The 23,750-nt window shown below is 43.5% G+C and overlaps 1 protein-coding gene across 1 annotated transcript in view; it reads right to left on the bottom strand.

Annotated features, from left to right (window-relative positions):
- The window catches only part of METTL22 (methyltransferase 22, Kin17 lysine), a 285,223-nt gene that overhangs the window by 5,272 nt on the left and 256,201 nt on the right, over positions 1-23,750 (bottom strand). The window contains exons 9-10 of the mRNA XM_075317898.1: positions 18,489-18,591; positions 4,672-4,837 (exon numbers count right to left, since the gene is read on the bottom strand). Coding sequence (XP_075174013.1) covers positions 4,672-4,837; positions 18,489-18,591 — 269 coding nt within the window. The remainder of the gene's footprint in view (positions 1-4,671; positions 4,838-18,488; positions 18,592-23,750) is intronic.

Raw genomic sequence — 23,750 nt, 5'->3', positions numbered from 1 at the left:
AACAGGAGAAAATGGACCTCAACAATTTTTAACCCAAATTTTCCTGAGCATGTCAATATTTCATATGTGGTCACAAACTTCTGTTCAGGCACCTTGCAAAACTCAGAATGGAAGAATCATTTTAGTGAGCAGATTCCGCTGAAATAGATTGCGAATGTCATGTCACACTGTCATGACAGGGGAGAGAGGCTATACCAGCCATATATGACAACGCACAGGAAGGGGGAAGGAATACCTTATAACTAGGGAAAGGGGGAAGTGGTGGCCCCTCATAACAACCTGCAGCTCACCCTCACTGCCGTCATTGACCCTATCCAGGCTCAGCAACCTGTTCCCGAGCTGGATACCTGGGGCCCTCTCTTACCCTGGCAAATGGGCCAAAGCAAGGATGGAGGGTATGTGCGCTAAGTCAACACCACTAACACTAAAGGAAGACACAAGGGAACACTACAGGGGAAACACGACTGCAATCACCAGAGCCCTGGTAGATAGCAAAAAAGACACTTATCTGGGCAGCAGCAACCAAAGAAGTCTGAAGCAACAGAAAATAACCTCTCCACAGCTCAGCAAAGAACAAACTATGGTGAGGGTAATAAAGGAAGTCAGAGGATAGCAACTAACAGGCAGGATGACAGTTCTCCAGGGTCATAGAGTCCGCCTGCTGCGGAAACAGGCCACTGTCAGATCACAACACATGCTGCCAATCTCTGTGATATTCTAGGACTCGCTGTCACTGGATTGTCAGCCGGCCGTGATACCTCTGTGATAGGCCGTGACAAATCCGTGACAAACATTAGCAGAGCCCATAAGGTGCCAGAACAGCAAAAACCCCATATAAAAGTGACTCAAATTTACAAACTACACACCTCAATTAACTCATCCTTATACCAATGGGTCAAAAAGAAAAAAAAACAAAACACTTTTTACAACTAAAATGTTATTTGACCGCATGACAATTCTCAGAAGGGAAGGAGCACTATTTGACTTTTGGAGCACAATTTTTCCTGGAACAATTTGAGGCACCATTTGCAGCTCCGAAGGTGCTAGAGCAGCAGAACCCTCTTCATGTGACCAGATTTTGGAAATTACACCCATCCCACTGGGATTTCATCTTTGAGTGTAGTGACAATTTTGTGAGGGCTATAATTTTGTGGGATGAGTTATTTTGCTACTGTCACACATAAAAACTGTATTTTTATACAAAAACTAAATTTTGTTGCATCAACATATTTTGAGAGCTGTAATTTTTATATGATTTGTTTATAACAATGTTTTTTGTAAAAATATTCATTCAGCTTTGTTCTTCTGATTAGTGTGTCAAAACAGCAATCCTTAATCCTGGGTTAGATGTGGTCTGCCCTTGTTAGGGCGGAAGGTTTTGGGTCAACAGGTGAAATTAGTTTCCCTAGGGATGTGTAGGGTCAGTGACAACAAAAAAAAAATGGAAAATGGAAGGACCCACACAGAGGAAACCTTGATGTACCCCAAGCTACACAACATGGGTGAGATCATTCCATCTAGAGTACCTGTGAATATTGTGATTTCCTCTCTAAGGACCAATGTATAGTACTTTGGTTGTTTATATTGAGTTTTTTTGATTATTTTTTTGGTGCTCATTTTGTGGACCACTGTCCAACTTTGGGCTAACTAATCACACTCAATTATTGTTTGTGGGTTTTTTTGCTGATTTTGTTATGTCTATAGGCTCTTTGGTCACCACATTTATTATCATATGGTACAAGTCTGAGATGTCAGCACACCAAGGAGTTTTTGGTTACGTGTTACCTAATTTAGGTTTTACATTTTAGCCCCTTATTCTTTGCTTTGTATACTATTCTGATTAGCGTGACTAAAAGTGATACCACATTTATACAGGGGTTTTTTGAGTTTCTGCTACTAAAAATAATTTACAAAACATAATTTGTTTTAGTATCACCATATTCTGAGAGCTATAGCTTTTATTTTTCCACAGTTAGGATTGTGCGTGATTTTTGTGGGACAAGATGACATTTTCAATAATACAATTTTTCTTTACTTATCAATGTTTTGATTACATTTTATTGCACTTTTTGAGAGGTAGTATGATTAAAAAAAAATCTGCAAAATGCTATTTTTTCATGGCGTTCATGGTACGGGTTAAATAGTGACAGGTTTGTAGTTTTTTTTACATTATTTTTTAATTTAGTCCCTCTTTGGGACTTGAACATACTTCTCTAATGCAGGGTGTTAGACCTGTCAGTGATATACCAATTGGAAGCCTATTGGACCCTGCTTATAGCAGAGTCTACAAGGCCACTAGAATCTGGTGGACCCAGAGGTTGTTCTTTGACCAACAGTAGCCATGACAACCATAGGCACCCAATGATCATGTCGGAGGGGCCTGATGCAGTTAGAGAGAGAGCCCCCCACCCTTTCACAACTATTTGGATGCTGCAGGAAAAATAAAAAATGTTATAGCTATCAGAATATGGCGATGTATAAAAACACTTATATAAAATATTGTATTGCTGTAATTGTTCTGACAATTAAAATAACTAAACTAAACAAAAGTCAAAAAGTATTTAACTCAAAGGTCTTGTGATATGTGGGGATTCTAATATGGTAAGCAGAAATAGCCTAATATAAAATATCTCAACCATTTAGAAGAAGGTTTACATGACATATGGCTCCATCACCAGGCCTCAGATATAGACTTCACCTTTTTCTGTACAGAATAGATTTTTCTTTATAGGATTCCCTCGGATATTCTTATCTCCGAATAGGTGTAATCCAATGGTCTGGCTATACACCGGTAGAAATGTCTTAAATATTCATGGAGACTCAATTATTTTCTATTAAAATCTAAACCTACTTGAGATTTGATTAAAGAAGCCCTGAAAAAAATTCAGAAATTCTGTGGTGTAGTCACGAAGCCTACATTAGAGTTGTAAGTATTCAAATGATGGCTGGAGTAAGAGAGAGAAAAAGAAAAAGATCTTTGAAATTTAGATAGTTTTAATCAAACAAATGTTGCTTAGTGAGACTGTCTCACTATTGATCTTCTCAAGGATAAATTGAGAGATTTCAGAAACAAATGTATATTTATTCCAAAATGAACACAGTTTAAAAAGCATGAAATGAAATTTCTACATGCATGAAAACAGACTTAACACTATCTTCCCTAGAAAAGCGAAAAAAAAAAAATACGACCAGAACTAAAACAAATTTTATCAAAGTTCTTTTTAAAGGAAATCTGTCAGCACACTCCACCTTCCTAAACTGTTGAAGAGGTCAAAAAAGGCTAGTTTTTACGCTTATGTAACTCCCGCTGATCCCTTAAGTTTTTAATGTATTTTTTTTTATAAAAATTCACCCTATAGTTCTAGAGATATGGCCCTTTTAATTTACCACTAATTTTATGGTCTTTACTAAGAGGGTGTGGCTTATAGCGTAAAATAATACACAGGAGCCTAAAGACAACCCCCCAAAGAATCCTGTGAGCCCCACTATCTAAAAAGCATATATATTAAAAAGCATAGTAGATTTAAAAGAAACAAAAAACAAAATAGGGGAGTAATGGACATAAAATAATGTGCTGTAATGTCTGTATAATTTTTTGCTTCCTCCCCGGCCGAGGAGCTGTGGTATGATCAGACCAAGTCCCTGTACGGTCAGACACGGCCGTTAGGCTGAGGCCACACTGGGATCAGTGCGATTCCTCACATGACACTCGGCTCACACTCGCAGCACAGTGGTAAGTGAGTGTCATGCGGCTGTGGCCGATCGTGTGATCAAACCACAGCTGCGGAGGGGATGGCCGACACTGCGGAGGGGAGGGATTTATCTCCCTATATCCTCCATTGCCGGCTGATGCGAGAATTGCACTGCTCTCACGTTACACTGGAGTAACGCGAGAGCAATGCGATATTTCTCTCGCCCCATAGACTTGTATGGGTGCGGGTGAAACAGGATCGCATTCCACCCGCAGCATGCTGCGACTGTTTTCACGGTCCAATTAGGGCTGAAAAAACAATCGCTCATGGGACCCATAGAGTAATATTGGTCCGAATGGAATGCGATTTTTTTTATCGCATTCCACTCGCTCCGTATTACTCGCTGTGTGTGCTGACCCTTACACAGTACATAGCAGGGACACATACACATATATAAGATTATCTCAGCACAGGAACATTTCTTATTCAAACACATCCAAATGTGGAACGTATTAATATTACAATATCTATTGACTAAATAAACTTTAAAATTAACTTTGTTCATGGGAAAATCCGCATGTAAATATGCAAACTGCCTTTTTAGAGAGGAAGAGGACTTGAACTTTAGTGCCACTTATTGGAAGTAGGAATTGTTAGAGTCAATATTGAGTTTTAGGATTGCTACCTCCAATAGGTGACACTAGAGTTCAAGTTCTCTTCCTCTCTGAAGAAGCAATTTGCAACCTACATAAATTAACAACATTGCATTGGATAGCTGATAATTAGAACCCCCCCATTGATTGCCAGAAGAAGGGGCCTCAAGTTTCTGGTCTTCCTCACTCACTAGATGGATTCGAAGAAAAGGAATAGAATAATAATTGCTTTTATCACCAACATAAGAGACTTTGACAAATCACACTGCAATGAAAAGGCTGTATACGTAATGTTTGCACAGACAGTACGAGAACAATCCACCTACCAAGTGCTCTCGCTCATAGCAGAAGAATTGTGGAAAGACTGGTCTGATTTCTGTCGCCGTCCATTTCAGCTTCCCATTGCTCACTTTTTCAAAATTGTTCAAGCAGTTTCGGAAGTGATTATAGGCATCACAAGTAATGTCCATATATCTTAAAGTAAAGTTAAACCTAAAAGAGACGCAGAGAACATTTGAGATTTTTTTTTATGCTGCGGTAAAAACATTTTTCCCAGGCTTATCATAACCATATACAAAAAAATACCATATATATGCAGCCATGGCTTCAATTGTTCCAGGAAATTAATTATTTCTCCCAGAAAAGCAGACAATTATTGCAATTGAGCATGTTTTGTCACACTCGTGCTTATTTCCTTTGTGTTTATTGGAACAACAACGACAACAACAAAAAACTATAAAAATGGGCGGGAAAAAATTGTTGGCACCTTCAATTTAATATTTGGTTGCACAGCCTTTGGAATAGATAACTGCAATCAATCACTTCCTATAACCATCAATAAGCTTCTTACACCTCTCAACTGGTATTTTGGACCACTCTTCTTTTACAAGTCTCTTATACTAGAAGGCGTCTTCTCCCATCAGCAATTTTAAGCTCTCTCCACAGGTGTTCAATGGGATTTAGATCTGGACTCATTGCTGGTCAATTCAGAACTCTCCAGCGCTTTTGGGGGCTTCTTAAAGAATGTTAGGGTTTTTTCTCTTCTCTCCTCTTATCTTGCTGTACGCTCTTCTCATGGAGGCAAATTTTCATTTTTGTACTATCATTTTTTTCCTCCCATTTGATTTTACTTAAAGTTGTATTCCCATCTCCATGATCCTTCCCTCAATATGTTGAAGATGTGATAATATTATCAAATGCCTCCAATTAGAAATTTAGTATAGTTCTCCTGATATATTCATGTCTCTCACCTCATGTACAGGTCAGTGCAGCTTTGGTCTCAATGGTTAAAACAACAAGCAACTACCTGTCACTATATGAGTGAATGTAACCATGGATACCTAAGCTGCAATGCCCTGCACATGAGGTAAGACACATGGCCATATCTGGAGAACAGTGCCACATTTCTAATTGGAGGTATTTGCTAATTTTATTATTATTACGCCTAATAAATATTGGGTTGGGATAGATTTCTGGACATGGGAATAACCCTTTGAGGAAAAAGTAAGTAAACGAATGAATGAACAAGGTGCAACTATATATATATATATATATATATATATATATATATACTGTATATGCCAAACAATGTACAAAATATGTACCCAGCTCACCACAAAGGAGTTCCTCTTATGCCGTGGTCGGTGTTCATCTTGTGCTCTGCAGGGATCCAGGCAGGGAGTATGTCCAAACAAATAGAAGTTTAGAAGAATTGGGATCCAGCAAAAAGATGAAATGTCACCAAAGTTATAAAAATCTTCTTCTTTAATAATCCATTAAGTCATGCAAAAAAATAGAAGGAACTCCACACAAATAATATGCAATCCAGCAAGGGACTTTTATAACTTTGGTGAAATTTCATCTTTTTGCTGGATCCCAATTCTTCTAAACTTCTATTTGCTTGGACATACTCCCTGCCTGGATCCCTGCAGAGCACAAGGTGAACACCGACCACTTTTGTACATTGTTTGGCTTATACGTATATATATATATATATATATATATATATATATATATGAGTCGCCCCTGACTATATCAGGGTGTCACAGGGGACTGCATCATCTCTTTCTATGATGCAGGGCCTACCCCTCCATGGGTCCCAGTTCCTAAAAACTGGTATCACTCCCATCAGTACCACAAAGCCCAACCACACCTCACATCATGACCTGTCAAACACACCAGTGGGTTGGTCTAGCTGGAAAAGGGCCACCCACCTAGGGGTCAGGCAGACTGGTGGGAGGGAAGTCAGTTGGAGTTTGAGTTAAGAGTTTAGGAGAGGACAGTGGTAGCCCTCAGTGAGTGAGGAGCTGGGAGTTGTAGCTCCCTGTAGTAACCTAGGTTGGGTCGCAGACAGTAGTCCAGGACCAGAGGAGTCAGAGACCTGGTCGCAGGGTATTGGAAAGGAGTGCCCTGACTTGGTTTTGGAGAACGGTCGGCACCAGAAAATCCAGTAACCGGACCGCTACCGAGCACGGTAGGGTACAGGACACTAGATCAGGGAAAAGCTTCAAGCGCCTTGATAATTAAGCTGTGGAGGATAGTCTCTTTATGAACTTCCCCAAGAGCTCTGAGATCGAAGGCATCAGCACAACGAGGGGGATAGGGTTTTCCAGCTTCTGCAACCCACTGAGATTCCAAGTGCCAGCCATCGAGAGCATAGCTCCCCCTATACATAGGGAGTGGAACCCTGACAGCATCAGGCCAAAGGGTCACAAGAACAACTAAAATTGTGCACGGAGGCAGGCTCCGGAACATGAAAGTGATACTGGTGGGAGCTGACACCTGGACCGGCTCCCTGCAGTGGCAGTGGTACCCAGAGACTTTAGTTTACTACAGTGTGTGAGTCTGCTTTATTGGCTGCATCTAATGTCACAACAACCTTAGTGAGTACACTGCCCCCTCCCTGCGTCCTGCCTGCCCAGCAAGCCTGCACAACACCATCCACCATCCCCGGCAGAGTTCCGGGGCCTCCCTACCTGCGGAGGGAACTGTCACCTAGCTGCCCCCACATTATCTGCCCCGATATTCCCCTCGGCAGCGGCGGTACTCCCTTCTTACCGCAACCCGCAGGTGGCGTCACGAACATTCTCCCCTGCAAATACTCCCCTTTTTTTGCATTGAGTGGCCGCTGAGCCCCGGGTCGAGCCACAGCAACCCCGGATCCGAGCGGATCGCCTGCTTAGGGGCGGCACCCCTCTCTCTCTCTCTCTCTATATTATATATATATATATATATATATATATATATATGATATATACACACACAAATATATATATATATATATATGTATATATATATATCTCCTAGATAGATAATGTTGGGGGGAGACAGGGATCGAATTTTAACAATTGATCTTTTTGTTTTCAGGGAGGATGGGCCGTTACCGGAGGAGTCTGACAGTGGCTTTCTCCTCTTTCATCATTGACAACACAAATGCTCAGCAGAGATAAGTGCTCACATGTATGTGGGAGTCAGGATTTAGCTGTTTGCTAAATGAACGTTCCGACCACAGTTGTCTCGTGTGTATGAACAGGTTTACACCTCAATATAAAAGGTATTTTATACAATAAAAAAAAATACCGAAGTGTTTCACAATGGAAAGAAATGCCCAAGGTGAACAGAAATGAAGAGAAACAATGATGGCTATAGAACCACGGTTTTACAGCTTATTACTTGGCCATCTTGTCCTTTGAAGGTAATAGAAAAATCAGTTGATCAACGTAAAAGGTTTTCTTTCTTGGCATCAGTAACAAGGGAATGATTGAAGTGTGGACAGGGTAAGTGTACACGAGGTGCTGACAGCTCTTATTTTCCATTCTAAATCTGGTGTATATAGATGCTGCATATGTCAGATTGGGATCTATCACTATACTGTTGTTATTGTATAGCTTATCTAGTAAGTGATTTATGTGTCATGTTGCTGTTGGACATAGAGATGTTATATTGCTGGTGGTAGAACCCTACTGTAATGTTACTAATAATACTAGATAATTAGAGTAAACCTTCATATTTTCTCAATGTGGTGTAATTAGTTATCACTGGTGAACGTTTTCCATATCTTTCAAGTGACATTTTCTGGGTTGCAGATTAAAAAGTACCCGTAATAATAAAAAATATTAGAATTGTTACGGCAATGCTTCGTACTGCTGACTTGCAGTTAGTTTTCCAAACCTGCATCAAACGACGCTCTTCATGTAAATATTGACCCTTCATATTAGTGTTTCTGCCCATTTTCCGACTGAGCAGTTCACACTTTACATGCCTTAATGCTCTGAATGGACATTTATCCAGCTATCAGGACATAAAACCAGGGAGAGCTATTTCTTTCTGATCCCAGTGGAGCATTCAAGTCACGCAAGATCAGAAAAATACAGGACAGTATTTTGCTGTGACACCATTTTCATCCTCACCGAAGACACAGGTGTTTTAGAATTTCATCATTTAACCTTTTAGTGACAAAGCCTGGATGTGCCATAGCAGCCGGCCATTTTTTTTGCCTCTCCCCCTTTTAGCAGCCATATTTTTTTTTTATTAAAGTGGTTATATGAGGCACTGATTTTCTACATTGAAAAAGATAAGATAATAAGTTACAAGATAATAAAAAAATAATTGAAGCAATTGAAATGAGGAAAATACATGCAGTTATCAAGACCTCGTTGGACAGACATTAGTCAATCAGCGCTGGTGACAAACAATCATTCAAAAATTCAAAATTTCAAAATAATTCAAAAATTATTAATTATTATTATACATGTCTACCCGACTGTAATAACCTTGAGAGTTCAGTCAACACAGCTTTTTTTTACCCAATATCTGTTTTGCAAGGTATATATATCATACATACAGAAAAGTTTAGATAATTAACCCCCAAGAGGTCACTAAAGATCTCTAAGGAACTTATTTTTTTCTTTATTACTCATTTTTTCCACTATAACTGGGGCATCCATAGGAGCTCCTGTTACAGAGGAAAACCACTCACTGCAATAACAGAGGTACTGGTAGCCACTGGTAATGATGATCTGGGTCTGTTGGATCCAGCAGCTATGTTATATCGGGCAAAGACCCAGCGAGAATGTGACTGCATGGTCCTACTGAAGTGATCACTGAATGATAAACTCCTTCTTTCCTCTCCAAAAGGCTCATAGCTGTATCTGACAGCCTGGGACCTGTAAGATCACAGGAGCTTTAAAGGGAACCGGTCACCAGATTTGAGGCCTACAAGCTGTGGCCACCACCACTGGGCTCTTATATACAGCATTCTAATATGCTGTACATAAGAGCCAAGGCCGCGGTGTAGAACGAAAAAATGACTTTATAATACTCACCTAAATGGTCGCTGTGGTGCAGTTGGGTCATATGGGTGTCTCCGTTCCCTGGTGCCGGCGCCTCCTATTTCGGCCATCTTTGTCATCCTTCTTCTGAAGCCTGGGTGCATGACACGTCCTACGTCATCCACACGCGCCAGAATTGAGGTCCTGCACAGACACACTTTGATCTCCCCTGAGCAGGTCAGATCAAAGTATTGTAGTGCGCCTGCGCAGGACCGGCGAGTGTGTAAGACGTAAGACGCATCATGCACACAGGCTTCAGAAGGAAGACAAAGATGGCCAAAACAGGAGGCGTCGGCACCGGAGAACGGAGAAGCCCATATGACCCAACTCCACCGCAGCGACCATTTAGGTAAGTATTATAAAGTGATTTTTACATTCTACACAGGACCTGGGCTCTTATATACAGCATGTTGGAATGCTGTATAAGAGCCCAGTGGTGGTGGCCACAGCTTATAGGCCCGAAATGTGCTGACAGGTTCCCTTTAACACTGTTGTACATTTACAATGGTAAGTGGTTTAAGTTTAGGACCAAGCATTGTAAATTAATGCCACTTGCTTGTTATAGGGTTAATCTGTAGTATAAAAATTGCAATGTGATATGTGGCCTCCTGTTACTTTAAGCTTCAATTATTTTGCATTAGTACATATGTATGGATTAGTAGCAGAAAGGTTTATTCTACGTATTAAAATATTTTCTTATTGGTAAAAGTCATAAACAAGACTTATTATACAGGGTAAATTTCATTTAGGGCTTGATGAACTATGATAACACACTTACATAATTTCACAGTAAATATCACTGCCGAATCTCTATATTTCTCCTATTACGCACAAAATGTGTTGAAGAGAACCAATAATAGCTCCTGATATGAAATAGGGCCTTATACCCTTATATTTGCCATGCGCTTTTACACTGCAAAATGCAATTCCAGCAGAGACAGCTGCAATGCCTGCTCTGCAGTCTAAACAGATCCTGGAAACCATCCACAGAAGTTATTCATTTGGAATAACTACTGAATTTACGTGTACAAGTTTTAATCAACATCAGTTTGACATTGACAATGAACTGTGAAGGAGCCATTAAAACAAGGCCAATTACCTAATGAGAAATCCAGCCCAAGCCTTAAGGTTGTGTCAACGTTTTTTACCAACTTTATACACACACACACACACACACACACACACACACACACACACACTGATGAGCAAAACGGTAACAGTGTTTTGAACTTTTGTCTTTCAGGCTCCAAGTCAAATTTATGTATGAGATGGCCATGATAATCTCAAGTTTGACGCTGTAGTTGATGGTGAGATATGGAGCCTGAATATCAAAACTTCAAAACATTGTTACCCTTTTGCTCATCAGTGTGTGTGTGTGTGTGTGTGTGTGTATATTAGTCAATATGTACATTATTTACTTAAAGGGAACATGTCAGGTCTAATTTCCCCCCCAGAACCAAGAGAAGTTCTGGGTGCATATTGCTAATCCCTGCCTAATTGTCCCTGTGTACACTAGCATAGATAAAGTGATCTTTAGAAAAAGTATTTCTAAAGATCTTTTATTGTATGCTAATGAATGAGGGGACTAGTTCCCTGGGCGTTAGTTCCCTTGCCAGTCGGCCCCATTAGCATGCTAGTATGCCCCTGTTGGGGTGTTATCATGCTAATGAATGTGCAACGTCAGAGGATGATCTCACCTTTCCGCTGCCATCCCGTCCGACGCTGGATTTCGGCTCAGTGCGCATAACCCCGGAGTTTGGGTCATGCGCACTATGAAGCCGGGGGTACGGGTCCTGGCTTCAAACTGAAGTAGTGCGCATGACCCAAACTCCGGGGTCATGTACACTGAGCCGAAATCCAGCATCGGACGCGATGGCAGCGGGGAGGTGAGATCATCCTGTGACGCTGCATATTCATTAGCATGTTAGTACGCCCACAGGCAAGGGGAAGTAACGCCCAGGGGACTAGTCCCCTTACTCATTAGCATACGATAAAAGATCTTTAGAAATACTTTTTCTAAAGATCTCTTTATCTATGCTACTAGATCCAGGGACAGTTAGGCAGAGATTAGAAATATGCACCCAGAACTGTTCGTGGTACTGGGTGCATATTGGACCTGACCGGTTCCCTTTTAAAGCTCAGATTTTTTCTACACATATTATTCTGATTGGGTGTGGCGCCCTAAAAGATGCTGCAGAGCTTCAATCACAATTCTGTTCGATGGCAGCAGAAACAAGTTGCATGCTGCAGAAAAGGACAGCGGAGTTACCAAAATGAAATAGGGTAAATTTTCAATGTCTGGCAACTTAACAGTGTTTGTGTGGTAAAGATGGCAGTTCCCCTCCAAATAATCTGTCAGCAGGTATTACTTGAGATTTAAAGTCTGCAGAATATTGAAAGCAGTTTTGGAGTATTAGAGAGGCTATAAATCAAAGCGTCTAAAGCAGGAGTCCCCGATCTGTAGCTTGGGAGCAACAAGTGGCTCGCGGGCTCGTGATGTGTGGCTCATGGCTGTATGCCAGCTTGATGCGTTAGTGCCAGGTCTCGCAAACTACTATGAAGAGCAGGTCTCCAGATGGTAGTTTGTGAGGAACCAATGGATCTTGCTATACTGCTTAGGTGGTGGAAAAGCTTTGGCTGATATTTTGCCAGTAATGGGCAATCTGGGTACGGTGATAGAGGTGGGAGCGGATGTGGCTCTCGACACTCTGAGCACTGAATGTGGCTCTTGATCCTCTCTCGGAGCTGAATGTGGCTATCACGGACAGAAAAAAATGGGGACTTCTCATCTAAAGTGTAAAGTTGCTTCTTGTGGAAAGTGCCAAGTTGGAGATGGGAGATGTATAGGCTTCCCTGGGAAATAAGTTCTAATAGCCTTTTCAGAAAGGAAGAGAACAATTGTCTCCCTGAAGAGGCTACATGCATATTTATATTCCCATGGGAGAATGGAGTAGCCTTATAAGTCTCTCAAAGCCAACCTGGCACTCCTCAGAAAGAGAAAATTTACCCTTTACAACCTATGTCATGACCAGCCTACCAGCTCTCCTGCTTCACACTGATGATGGGCAAAATAAATGACTGTAAATTGGACTTCTAGTTTGACTTCTTATTCCAAATCATGAGACAAGGCCCTTTAAAGGGTCGATATTGTCATTTAGGATTGCTACCTCCAATAGATGGCACTACAGTACCTTTTCTCTTTCTGTCTGAAGAGCCTATACTTACGGTACATAACAAATTGATAAAAGATGGATAAAGTTATGTACTTAGAGAGATACTCAACTGTTTGTGAAAAATGTATCTAGATATAAACTGTCATAATGGTATTCACAGGTGAAGATTTGTTATATGTAATAATAGAAGTAATATTTAGAAAAGAATTTATTATTTACTGCATAGCCTGAAAAAAACCTGGGAAAATCTAAAAAGGATCCTCTAAAGCAGTGACCTCCAACCTTTTAGACTTTGAAAGCCACATTCAGCTCTATAAGAGGGTCGCGAGTCACATTCAGCAGGAACCCTCCCACTTACACCTAGTGACACCCAGATGTCCACAGTCCCAATATAATACATCACAGAAAGCACATCAAAACCTTATGCCCCCTCTCTTATAGATGCCATACTTGCATCCAGGGGTTCGTCCCACTTTACCCCAAAGCACATTCAATTCACTATTGCACCCAGATTCAAGGACCCCTCTAACTGGCAATATCATCGTATCTCCTGTTTACTATATGTATCCTCCAGACAATAGCATACACACATCAAGATCTGCTCTTCTGTCCCTGGCTACTCACTAAAATCACCATCTGAAAACCTTCCCTTTGAAGTTGTTTGATACACAATAAAGCTGGGTTCACACATAGCGACAGCGACGTCGCTATTACATCACCATTTTCTGTGACGTAACAGCGACCTTGTAAGTCGCTGTTATGATCGATGCTTAGCTGTCAAACACAGCAGAAGCAGCAGCGATCATAATGACGCTGTGCTACATGTGCAGAGAGCAGGGAGCCGCGCTTAGCGCTGGCTCCCTGCTCTCCTTGCTACAGTACACATCGGGTTAATTACCCGATGTGTACTGCAGCTACATGTGCACGGAGCAGGAGCCGGCACTGGCAGCAAGAGCGGACGCTGGTAACGAAGGTAAATATCGGGTAACCAGGGAAAGGTCTTCCCTTGGTTACCCGATGTTTACCCTGGTTACAGCTTACCGCAGCTGCCAGACGCCGGCTCCTGCTCTCTGCTCGCTTCATTTCGTAGCTCTCTCGCTGTCACACACAGTGATGTGTGCGTCACAGCGGGAGAGCGACGACCAAAAAATGAAGCTGGACATTCAGCAACGACCAGCGACCTCACAGCAGGGGCCAGGTCGTTGCTGGATGTCACACACAGCGACAGCGACGGGACATCGCTGCAACGTCACAGAAAATGGTGACGTAGCAGCGACGTCGTTGTCGCTGTGTGTGACACCACCTTTACACATGGTTCTAATGCTCCAAGCTGGCAGGTGCGCTATGAGCCAAACAACTAGGGCCCAAAACCACACTTGGCTCCTGAACCACAGTTTGGGGACCCCTTCTCTAAAACATCATAAATACATGTTATATTGGTGATTTCCAGAATGAATGGGCTTCTCTATTCAACACTATGTTTACACAAAAAAGTGTCGTGGTGTGGAGCCCACACTGGAAATCCTAAACTTCTTACATCACAAGTTAATTGGGTTTTCCACATCCACATCTAATCGAAAAATCTTCTCGAAAATATGCTGAGGATTATCAAATTAAATCTGTGGATAAGTCACTACAGATGTCATCCGAATAAATGGTTTGTAATTCAGTATAGTGAAGTCCACGATAAAATCTACATGTAACACATGCAGTTTTGCCAATAATATGGTACGTATCAGCCATGGCCACATATTGACCGCTTCTACACAAAGCGAAGGACGACCACTAGAGTATTAGTCCTAGATTATTGGGGACAAAGTTGAATAACCCCCTTTAATCTACTCATTCAGGGAAACTCTTTCCTATTGTAGTACCAAAACATGAAGAGCCTGTGGACAGATGGACGTCTCAACAAGAATTTAGACTGTGTAGTCTGTATATACTGTACTTATCAAGCTAAACACTATATGCGATAACGATTATTTTGCAGACAATAGAAGAACTGCTATAACTTGAAATGAAGAACACATTTACCTTCACGGTAGATACACAAGAAGATCAAGCAAAAGTAGATACCTCTACTTTCTTTATAAATATACTCTGCTATGTACTGTGTAATAGCTGTGTCTGGCCATGCAGGAACATGGTCTGATCATACCACATCTCCTGGGCCGGGGAAGACACAAATGAGAGCAAAAGAGAGTACATAGAGAGGACAGTATGGGATCACAGCTGCAGTTTTCTGTGAGGTAAAACATTTTCCTGCCTGTTTTTAAACAAGAATCAGCTGTGATCCCATGCTGAGATGTCTGTATACTCTTGTTTCCACCCCGGCCCAGGAGATGTAGTATGATCAGACCATGTACCTGTCAGACACAGCCATTACACAGTACATAGCAGGGGCACAGTTTTAAGATTATCTCAGTACAAGAACACTTTTTTTAACTTCTTACTGACATCTGCCATACATGAACGGCACAAGACTGTAGCGGGTGTATGGAGCAGGCTTATGGGGTGAGCTCTCCCCATACACGAAAGGTAATGTGTTACAGCCAGGACCTGCCTCTAACAATTAATAACCTGTTATATGTTGCTGTCAAACTCTGACAGTGGTTATGTGGCACAAAATTCTATGCACCCATCAGCGCCCCTGTGACTCGATTGCGAGGTGTGATGGGTTACTATGACAACCAGGGATCTGCTGAAGACCTCCATTGTTTTTACGGAGATCCCTTGAAACCTGCCTGTGTCTGGACTTCAAAGGAGACTGTTTCTATATACAGCAATACTTGTAGGACAAGTGATCAGGCAATCACAGGTTGATGTCCCCTAAGGAGACTAACAAATACAGAGGAAAAAAAGGTTTTAAAAAATAAAAAATAACCTAAAAAGTTGAAATTACTCCCCTTTTCCCCATTAAAAAATGAAGGTTATAAAAAAAATTACACTTACATGGTATCACCATGTTTAGAAAAGTGTGATATATCATAATATAAAAATAATTAAACCCAATAGGTAAACACCATAAAAAAAATTCAAAACCACCAAAATTACATTTTTTTTGTCACTGCAGTAACACAAAAAAAGCTGTAACAAGTGATCAAAATGTCATATCTATCCTAAAATGGTATCAATAAAAATGTCATCTCGCCAGGCAGAGAACCAGCCCTGAAACAGCTCTATTGACCGAAAAACTAAAAGGTTATTGATATCGGAAAATGGCGACGCAATGCTCAATTTTTTTTTCAAACTCCAGATTTTTTTCCACTACTAAAATAATTAAAAAAAACTACACGCTTAGTATCGCTGTAATCATACTCAGAAGAAGGAAGATTATATTGCGAAGTCATTTTTACAACATAATATAAAACAATTCTCAAAAAACAATGTCAGAATTGTGGTTTTTTTTTCACAATTTCACAGCACTTGGAATTTTTTCCCCATTTTCCAGTACACTATGTGGTAAAATGAATGGTGCCCGACAAAAAACAAGCCCTCATGTGTTTATGTGGACAGATAAATAAAAACGTTATGGCTTTGGTAAGAAGTGGATGAAAAAATAAAAGTGCTTAAAGGGAAGCTGTCACCAGATTTGGCGACTATAAGCTGCGGCCACCACCAGTCAGCCCTTATTACAGCGATTTCTGTCCTTTTTCTTCTGAGGCCCGTGTGCATGATGCGCCCTACGACATACACACTGACTGGCATTCAGGTCCTGCACAGCCGCACTTTGATCTGCCCTCCTCAGGGCAGATCAAAGTCTTGTAGTGCGCGTGCACGGGCGGTCTTTAACCTTTCCTCACGCCTGCGCATTACAGTACTTTGATCTGCCCTCAGCAGGACAGATCAAAGTACACCTGCACAGGAGCGCAATGCCGGCTTGTGTTGATGATGTAGGACAAGTCATCCATACTGGGCTGGGAAGAAGGAGGACGGAGATCACAGAAGAGAGGAGGCATTGGATTGAGAGCAGAAACACATATCGAACCGGACCGCCCCCTAGGTGAGTATTTTAAAAGTGTTTTTTGTGTTCTACACAGCGGCCTGGGCTCTTATATACAGTATTCTAGGATGCAGCATATAAGCTCATTGGTGGTGGCTGCAGCTTATAGATGTCAAATCAGATGACAGGTTCCCTTTAAATGTAAATTGGCCACTTCGTGAAGGAGTTAACAGATCTAATTGTGGAAGTTATTTTTTATTCCAAGATATATTGACTAAAATGTACTTTATTAATTGCTTTACCTTCTCATGTTACTCATTGGTCACTCATCTTTTGCAGCTGCACAATTATGGGAAGGCTGAAAAGATCGCTTGTCATGGGTGACAGACAGTCCTGTGGTCTCCAGCTATAGAAGGTCGCAGCGTTTGGCTGCGCAAACTGCTCCCTGACCTTCTATTATTTCTGCTTGGTTTTCATCCCTTTCCCTATAGGACCTTGCAGAGTTCCTCAGCCTTTCAGCTGCTTTTTATCAGCACTTCTTTTGGTGTCTTTATATACCTTCACTTCCTATTACTCGGTGCTGGTGATAGCTCTTATACCCTTTACAAGTCTTCAGTGCATACTATATGAAACTACGGATAAAAGAGCAGAATAGGGTCTTACCAGGTAGAGAGAGTGAAAAGATTAAGATGAATAAACTCACCTATTAGGGTTTTGTCAGTCACAACTCCTAATTGCACTATAGAAATGGCGGCTGCCGCAGCACCTGATGTATAGAAATCAATGCCAGAGTAGGGAACCTGGGTATATGCCGTGCTGTCACCAGAAGGTCCAGATGTTCATTGCTTTAAAGTTCATTTATTCAAGTCAACGTGTTTCAGAGAGCTCAGTCTCCTTCTTCAGGACATTCAAGGACATTTTTCTTGAATGTCCTGATGAAGGAGACTGAGCTCTCTGAAATGCCTTGATTTGAATAAATTAATTTTAAATCAATCAACATCTGGACCCTCTGGTGACAGCACGGCATACACCCGGTTTCCCTACTCTGGCATTGAAGTCTTCAGTGCAAGCAGTCAGCTTGTATACATCTGGAGAAATTTTGATGTTGTTGCAGTTCCTCTCTCTGAGTCATTTGAAGATAAGTTGTTTGTTCACTTCTCCCCTGTTTGTTATCCCTTTGTCTGTTTTAGTTCTTAGTGGGGTTGACTAAGCGCTCATCCCATCTGCTCCCTTTTTAGTGTCTACTTCAGGGTCAGGTATCCGGTTGGGCGTATAGGTACAGAAGCTAACTAGGGTGTTGAGAAAAGCCAGGGCCCAGAGGTAGGCTTGGTCAGGGGTCACAATCTCCCACTTCCCTAGACACAGGGTTTTCCTTCCTTTTCACCATTTGCTTTTTACTTCCCCATACCTAGCCGGACATTGCTGTAACCCAGCTTTTACACCACTTTATGTTCTAATTATTAATTATAAAAAAGTACAGATAGACGGCAATGCAATGTATTATTACATGCAAAACATTGTGGCTAATAAGGTAAAAGAAGTCAGGATTGTTTCTTGCTAGTAGCTCAGCCAGCACAACATAAGGACTTAGGGGATCACATAGTGTAAGAAAGGCTCAGGTATCATGTACTATGGAATTTTGCATCTATATTACATTTTCATCCATATGACAGATGCACATTAAACATATTTCTTACCTTCTTTCAATAGACACATAAATAGTGCAAAGTCTTGTTAATGCATGTGTAATTCGATGAAGAATCTTGAACAGTGCGTCCGTGAGGTCATCATCATAGAATACTAAAAAGTAAAAATATCAGCTATGTTTTGGTAAAAAAAAATATGCACAATGCAAAAATATAAAGACCCTAAATATTAAGTACACTGTTTATTAAAGAGGACCATCAGCAGAATTTTGGACTCTTAACTAAAGATTAGTGCTTTGAAGCTGATTATAATTATACTTTTTTGAAGAAGTGTGTTTTGTCATTCTTCTGTTATCAGCTGTAGAAGCTTTATGCTACTGAGGCACAAGAGCAGGGGGGCCGGACACTGTACCTGGTCTTCTCTTGCCTTTCTGAGTATTATTCGCACCCACAACTGCCTCCGGTCTATGACTGACAGGTCAATGCTTATTTGTGACCTGCCTCCTCTGGCCAACATTTCACATCGGCGCAGACACTGCTGTGAGCTGAATAATATAAGGATACATTAGCATTGCATTACTGCTAGAAGAATACTAGAAAAAAGGGAATAAATTCATAGCTAATGTGAATATGAGTCAAAAGACATAGGCATTGCATTACTGCTTTAGAAATATTTGTAAAGAAGGGAATTTTGTTACTTACCGTAAATTCCTTTTCTTCTAGCTCTTATTGGGAGACCCAGACGATTGGGTGTACAGCACTGCCTCCGGAGGCCACACAAAGCAATTACACTAAAAAGTGTAAGGCCCCTCCCCTTCTGGCTATACACCCCCAGTGGGATCACTGGCTCACCAGTTTTAGTGCAAAAGCAAGAAGGAGGAAAGCCAATAACTGGTTTAAACAAATTCACTCCGAGTAACATCGGAGAACTGAAAACCGTTCAACATGAACAACATGTGTACCCGCAAACAAACCAAAAATCCCGAAGGACAACAGGGCGGGTGCTGGGTCTCCCAATAAGAGCTAGAAGAAAAGGAATTTACGGTAAGTAACAAAATTCCCTTCTTCTTCGGCGCTCTATTGGGAGACCCAGACGATTGGGACGTCCAAAAGCTGTCCCTGGGTGGGTAAAGAAATACCTCATGTTAGAGCTGCAAGACAGCCCTCCCCTACGGGGAGGCAACTGCCGCCTGCAGGACTCTTCTACCTAGGCTGGCGTCCGCCGAAGCATAGGTATGCACCTGATAATGTTTGGTGAAAGTGTGCAGACTCGACCAGGTAGCTGCCTGGCACACCTGTTGAGCCGTAGCCTGGTGTCGCAATGCCCAGGACGCACCCACGGCTCTGGTAGAATGGGCCTTCAGCCCTGATGGAACCTGAAGCCCCGCAGAACGGTAGGCTTCAAGAATTGGTTCTTTGATCCATCGAGCCAGGGTGGCCTTAGAAGCCTGCGACCCTTTGCGCTTACCAGCGACAAGGACAAAGAGTGCATCCGAACGGCGCAGGGGCGCTGTGCGGGAAATGTAGATTCTGAGTGCTCTCACCAGATCTAACAAATGTAAATCCTTCTCATACCGATGAACTGCATGAGGACAAAACGAAGGCAAAAAGATATCCTGATTAAGATGAAAAGAGGATACCACCTTCGGGAGAAACTCCTGAATGGGGCGCAGCACTACCTTGTCCTGGTGGAAGACCAGGAAGGGAGCCTTGGAAGACAACGCTGCTAGCTCAGACACTCTCCGAAGAGATGTGATCGCTACCAGAAAAGCCACTTTCTGTGATAGTCTAGAAAGTGAAACCTCCTTCAGAGGCTCGAAGGGCGGCTTCTGGAGGGCAACTAGTACCCTGTTCAGATCCCATGGATCTAACGGCCGCTTGTACGGGGGAACTATATGGCAAACCCCCTGTAGGAACGTGCGCACCTTAGAAAGTCGTGCTAGACGCTTCTGAAAAAAGACGGATAGCGCCGAGACTTGCCCTTTAAGGGAGCCGAGCGACAAACCTTTTTCTAACCCAGATTGGAGGAAAGAAAGAAGGGTAGGTAATGCAAATGGCCAGGGAGACACTCTCTGAGCAGAGCACCAGGATAAGAATATCCTCCACGTTCTGTGGTAGATCTCAGCAGACGTGGGCTTCCTAGCCTGTCTCATGGTGGCAACGACCCCTTGGGATAAGCCTGAAGACGCTAGGATCCAGGACTCAATGGCCACGCAGTCAGGTTGAGGGCCGCAGAATTCCGATGGAAAAACGGCCCTTGGGACAGTAAGTCTGGTCGGTCTGGTAGTGCCCACGGTTGGCCGACCGTGAGATGCCACAGATCCGGATACCACGCCCTCCTCGGCCAGTCTGGAGCGACGAGTATGACGCGGCTGCAGTCGGATCTGATCTTGCGTAGCACTCTGGGCAAGAGTGCCAGAGGTGGAAACACATAAGGGAGCCGGAACTGCGACCAATCTTGCACTAGGGCGTCTGCTGCTAGAGCTCTTTGATCGCGAGACCGTGCCATGAAGGTTGGGACCTTGTTGTTGTGCCGGGACGCCATTAGGTCGACGTCCGGCCTTCCCCATCGGCGACAGATTTCCTGAAACATGTCCGGGTGAAGGGACCATTCCCCTGCGTCCATGCCCTGGCGACTGAGGAAGTCTGCTTCCCAGTTTTCTACGCCGGGGATGTGAACTGCGGATATGGTGGAGGCCGTGGCTTCCACCCACATCATAATGCGCCGGACTTCCTGGAAGGCTTGCCGACTGCGAGTCCCTCCTTGGTGATTGATGTATGCCACCGCTGTGGAGTTGTCCGATTGAATTCGGATCTGCTTCCCTTCCAGCCACTGCTGGAAGGCTAGTAGGGCAAGAAACACTGCTCTGATTTCCAGAACATTGATCTGAAGGCTGGACTCCTGCTGAGTCCACGTACCCTGAGCCCTGTGGTGGAGAAACACTGCTCCCCACCCTGACAGACTCGCGTCTGTCGTGACCACCGCCCAGGACGGTGGTAGGAAGGATCTTCCCTGTGATAATGAGGTGGAAAGGAGCCACCACTGCAGAGAGTCCTTGGCCGTCTGGGAAAGAGAGACTTTCCTGTCCAGGGATGTCGACTTCCCGTCCCATTGGCGGAGAATGTCCCATTGAAGTGGACGCAGATGAAACTGCGCAAACGGAACCGCCTCTATTGCCGCCACCATCTTCCCGAGGAAGTGCATGAGGCGTCTTAAGGAGTGCGACTGACTTTGAAGGAGAGCCTGCACCCCTGTCTGTAGTGACCGCTGCTTGCTCAGCGGAAGCTTCACTATCGCTGAGAGAGTATGAAACTCCATGCCAAGATACGTTAGTGATTGGGTCGGTGACAGATTTGACTTTGGGAAGTTGATGATCCACCCGAACGCCTGGAGAGTCTCCAGTGCAAAATTCAGGCTGAGTTGGCATGCCTCCTGAGAGGGTGCCTTGACCAGTAGATCGTCCAAGTAAGGGATCACAGAGTGTCCGTGAGAGTGCAAGACTGCTACCACTGCTGCCATGATCTTGGTGAACACCCGGGGGGCTGTCGCCAGACCAAATGGCAGAGCCACGAACTGAAGATGTTCGTCTCCTATGACGAAGCGCAGAAAGCGTTGGTGCTCCGTAGCAATCGGCACGTGGAGATAAGCATCTTTGATGTCTATTGATGCTAGGAAATCTCCTTGGGACATTGAGGCAATGACTGAGCGGAGGGATTCCATCCAGAACCGCCTGGCGTTCACATGCTTGTTGAGCAGTTTTAGGTCCAGAACAGGACGGAAGGAGCCGTCCTTTTTTGGAACCACAAAGAGATTGGAGTAAAATCCTCGCCCCCGTTCCAGAGGGGGGACAGGGATCACGACTCCTTCTGCTCTTAGAGAGTCCACCGCCTGCAGCACGGCATCTGCTCGGTTGGGGTGTGGGGAGGTTCTGAAGAACCGAAGTGGAGGCCGAGAACTGAACTCGATTCTGTACCCGCGAGACAAAATGTCTGTTACCCACCGGTCTTTGACCTGTGACAGCCAAATGTCGCAAAAGCGGGAGAGCCTGCCACCGACCGAGGATGCGGAGGGAGGAGGCCGAAAGTCATGAGGTAGCCGCCTTGGAAGCGGTTCCTCCATTTGCTTTCCTGGGGCGTGAGTGAGCCCGCCAGGAATCTGAGCTCCCTTGTCCTTTCTGAGTCCCTTTGGACGAGGAGAATTGGGGCTTGCCCGAGCCTCGAAAGGACCGAAACCTCGACTGCCACTTTTTCTGTTGAGGTTTACTTGCTCTGGGCTGTGGCAAGGAAGAGTCCTTACCCTTGGACTGTTTTATGATTTCAGCCAATGGCTCACCAAACAGTCTGTCTCTAGATAATGGCAAGCTGGTTAAGCATTTTTTGGAACCAGCATCTGCTTTCCAGTCCTTTAACCATAAGGCTCTGCGCAAAACCACAGAAATGGCGGCCGCCATAGAGGTACGGCTCGTAGATTCTAGGACAGCATTGATAGCATAGGTCGCAAACGCAGACATTTGCGAAGTTAGGGACGCCACCTGTGGCACTGCTGGATGCATGATAGCATCCACCTGTGCTAAACCAGCTGAAATAGCTTGTAGTGCCCACACGGCCACGAATGCTGGAGCAAACGACGCGCCGATAGCTTCATAGACAGATTTCAACCAAAGGTCCATCTGTCTGTCGTTGGCATCTTTAAGTGAAGCGCCATCCTCTACTGCGACTATGGATCTAGCCGCAAGCTTGGAAATTGGGGGATCCACCTTTGGGCACTGGGTCCAGCGTTTGGCCACTTCAGAGGGAAAAGGATAACGGGTATCCTTAGAACGTTTAGAGAAACGCTTGTCTGGATGAGCGTCGTGCTTCTGGATTGATTCTCTGAAGTCAGAGTGGTCCAAAAAAGCACTTAATTTACGCTTGGGATACAGGAAATGGAACTTCTCCTGCTGTGCAGCTGCCTCCTCTGCTGAAGGAGCTGGGGGAGAAATATCCAACAGTCTATTAATCGCCGATATAAGGTCATTAACCATGGCGTCACCATCAGGGGCATCCAGATTGAGAGGGGCCTCAGGATTAGAATCCTGATCACCGTCCTCAGTCTCATCACAGAGAGACTCTTCTCGCTGAGACCCTGAGCAGTGTGATGACGTCGAGGGTCTTTCCCAGCGAGCTCGCTTAGGCTGCCTGGGACTGTCATCTGAGTCAGAGACTTCAGCTTGTGATGCTTGAGACCCCCTTGAAGTACGGATTAGTTCCAACTGAGGGGGACCAGAGAGCATAGCCACAGCAGTGTCCATGGTCTGAGGAACTGGCCTGGCC

This window comes from Anomaloglossus baeobatrachus, chromosome 7, assembly GCF_048569485.1.
Source record: "Anomaloglossus baeobatrachus isolate aAnoBae1 chromosome 7, aAnoBae1.hap1, whole genome shotgun sequence".
NCBI classification, from domain to species: domain Eukaryota; kingdom Metazoa; phylum Chordata; class Amphibia; order Anura; family Aromobatidae; genus Anomaloglossus; species Anomaloglossus baeobatrachus.
Note: the sequence above shows the minus strand (reverse complement) of the source record. Positions and strands in the feature narration are given on the sequence as shown.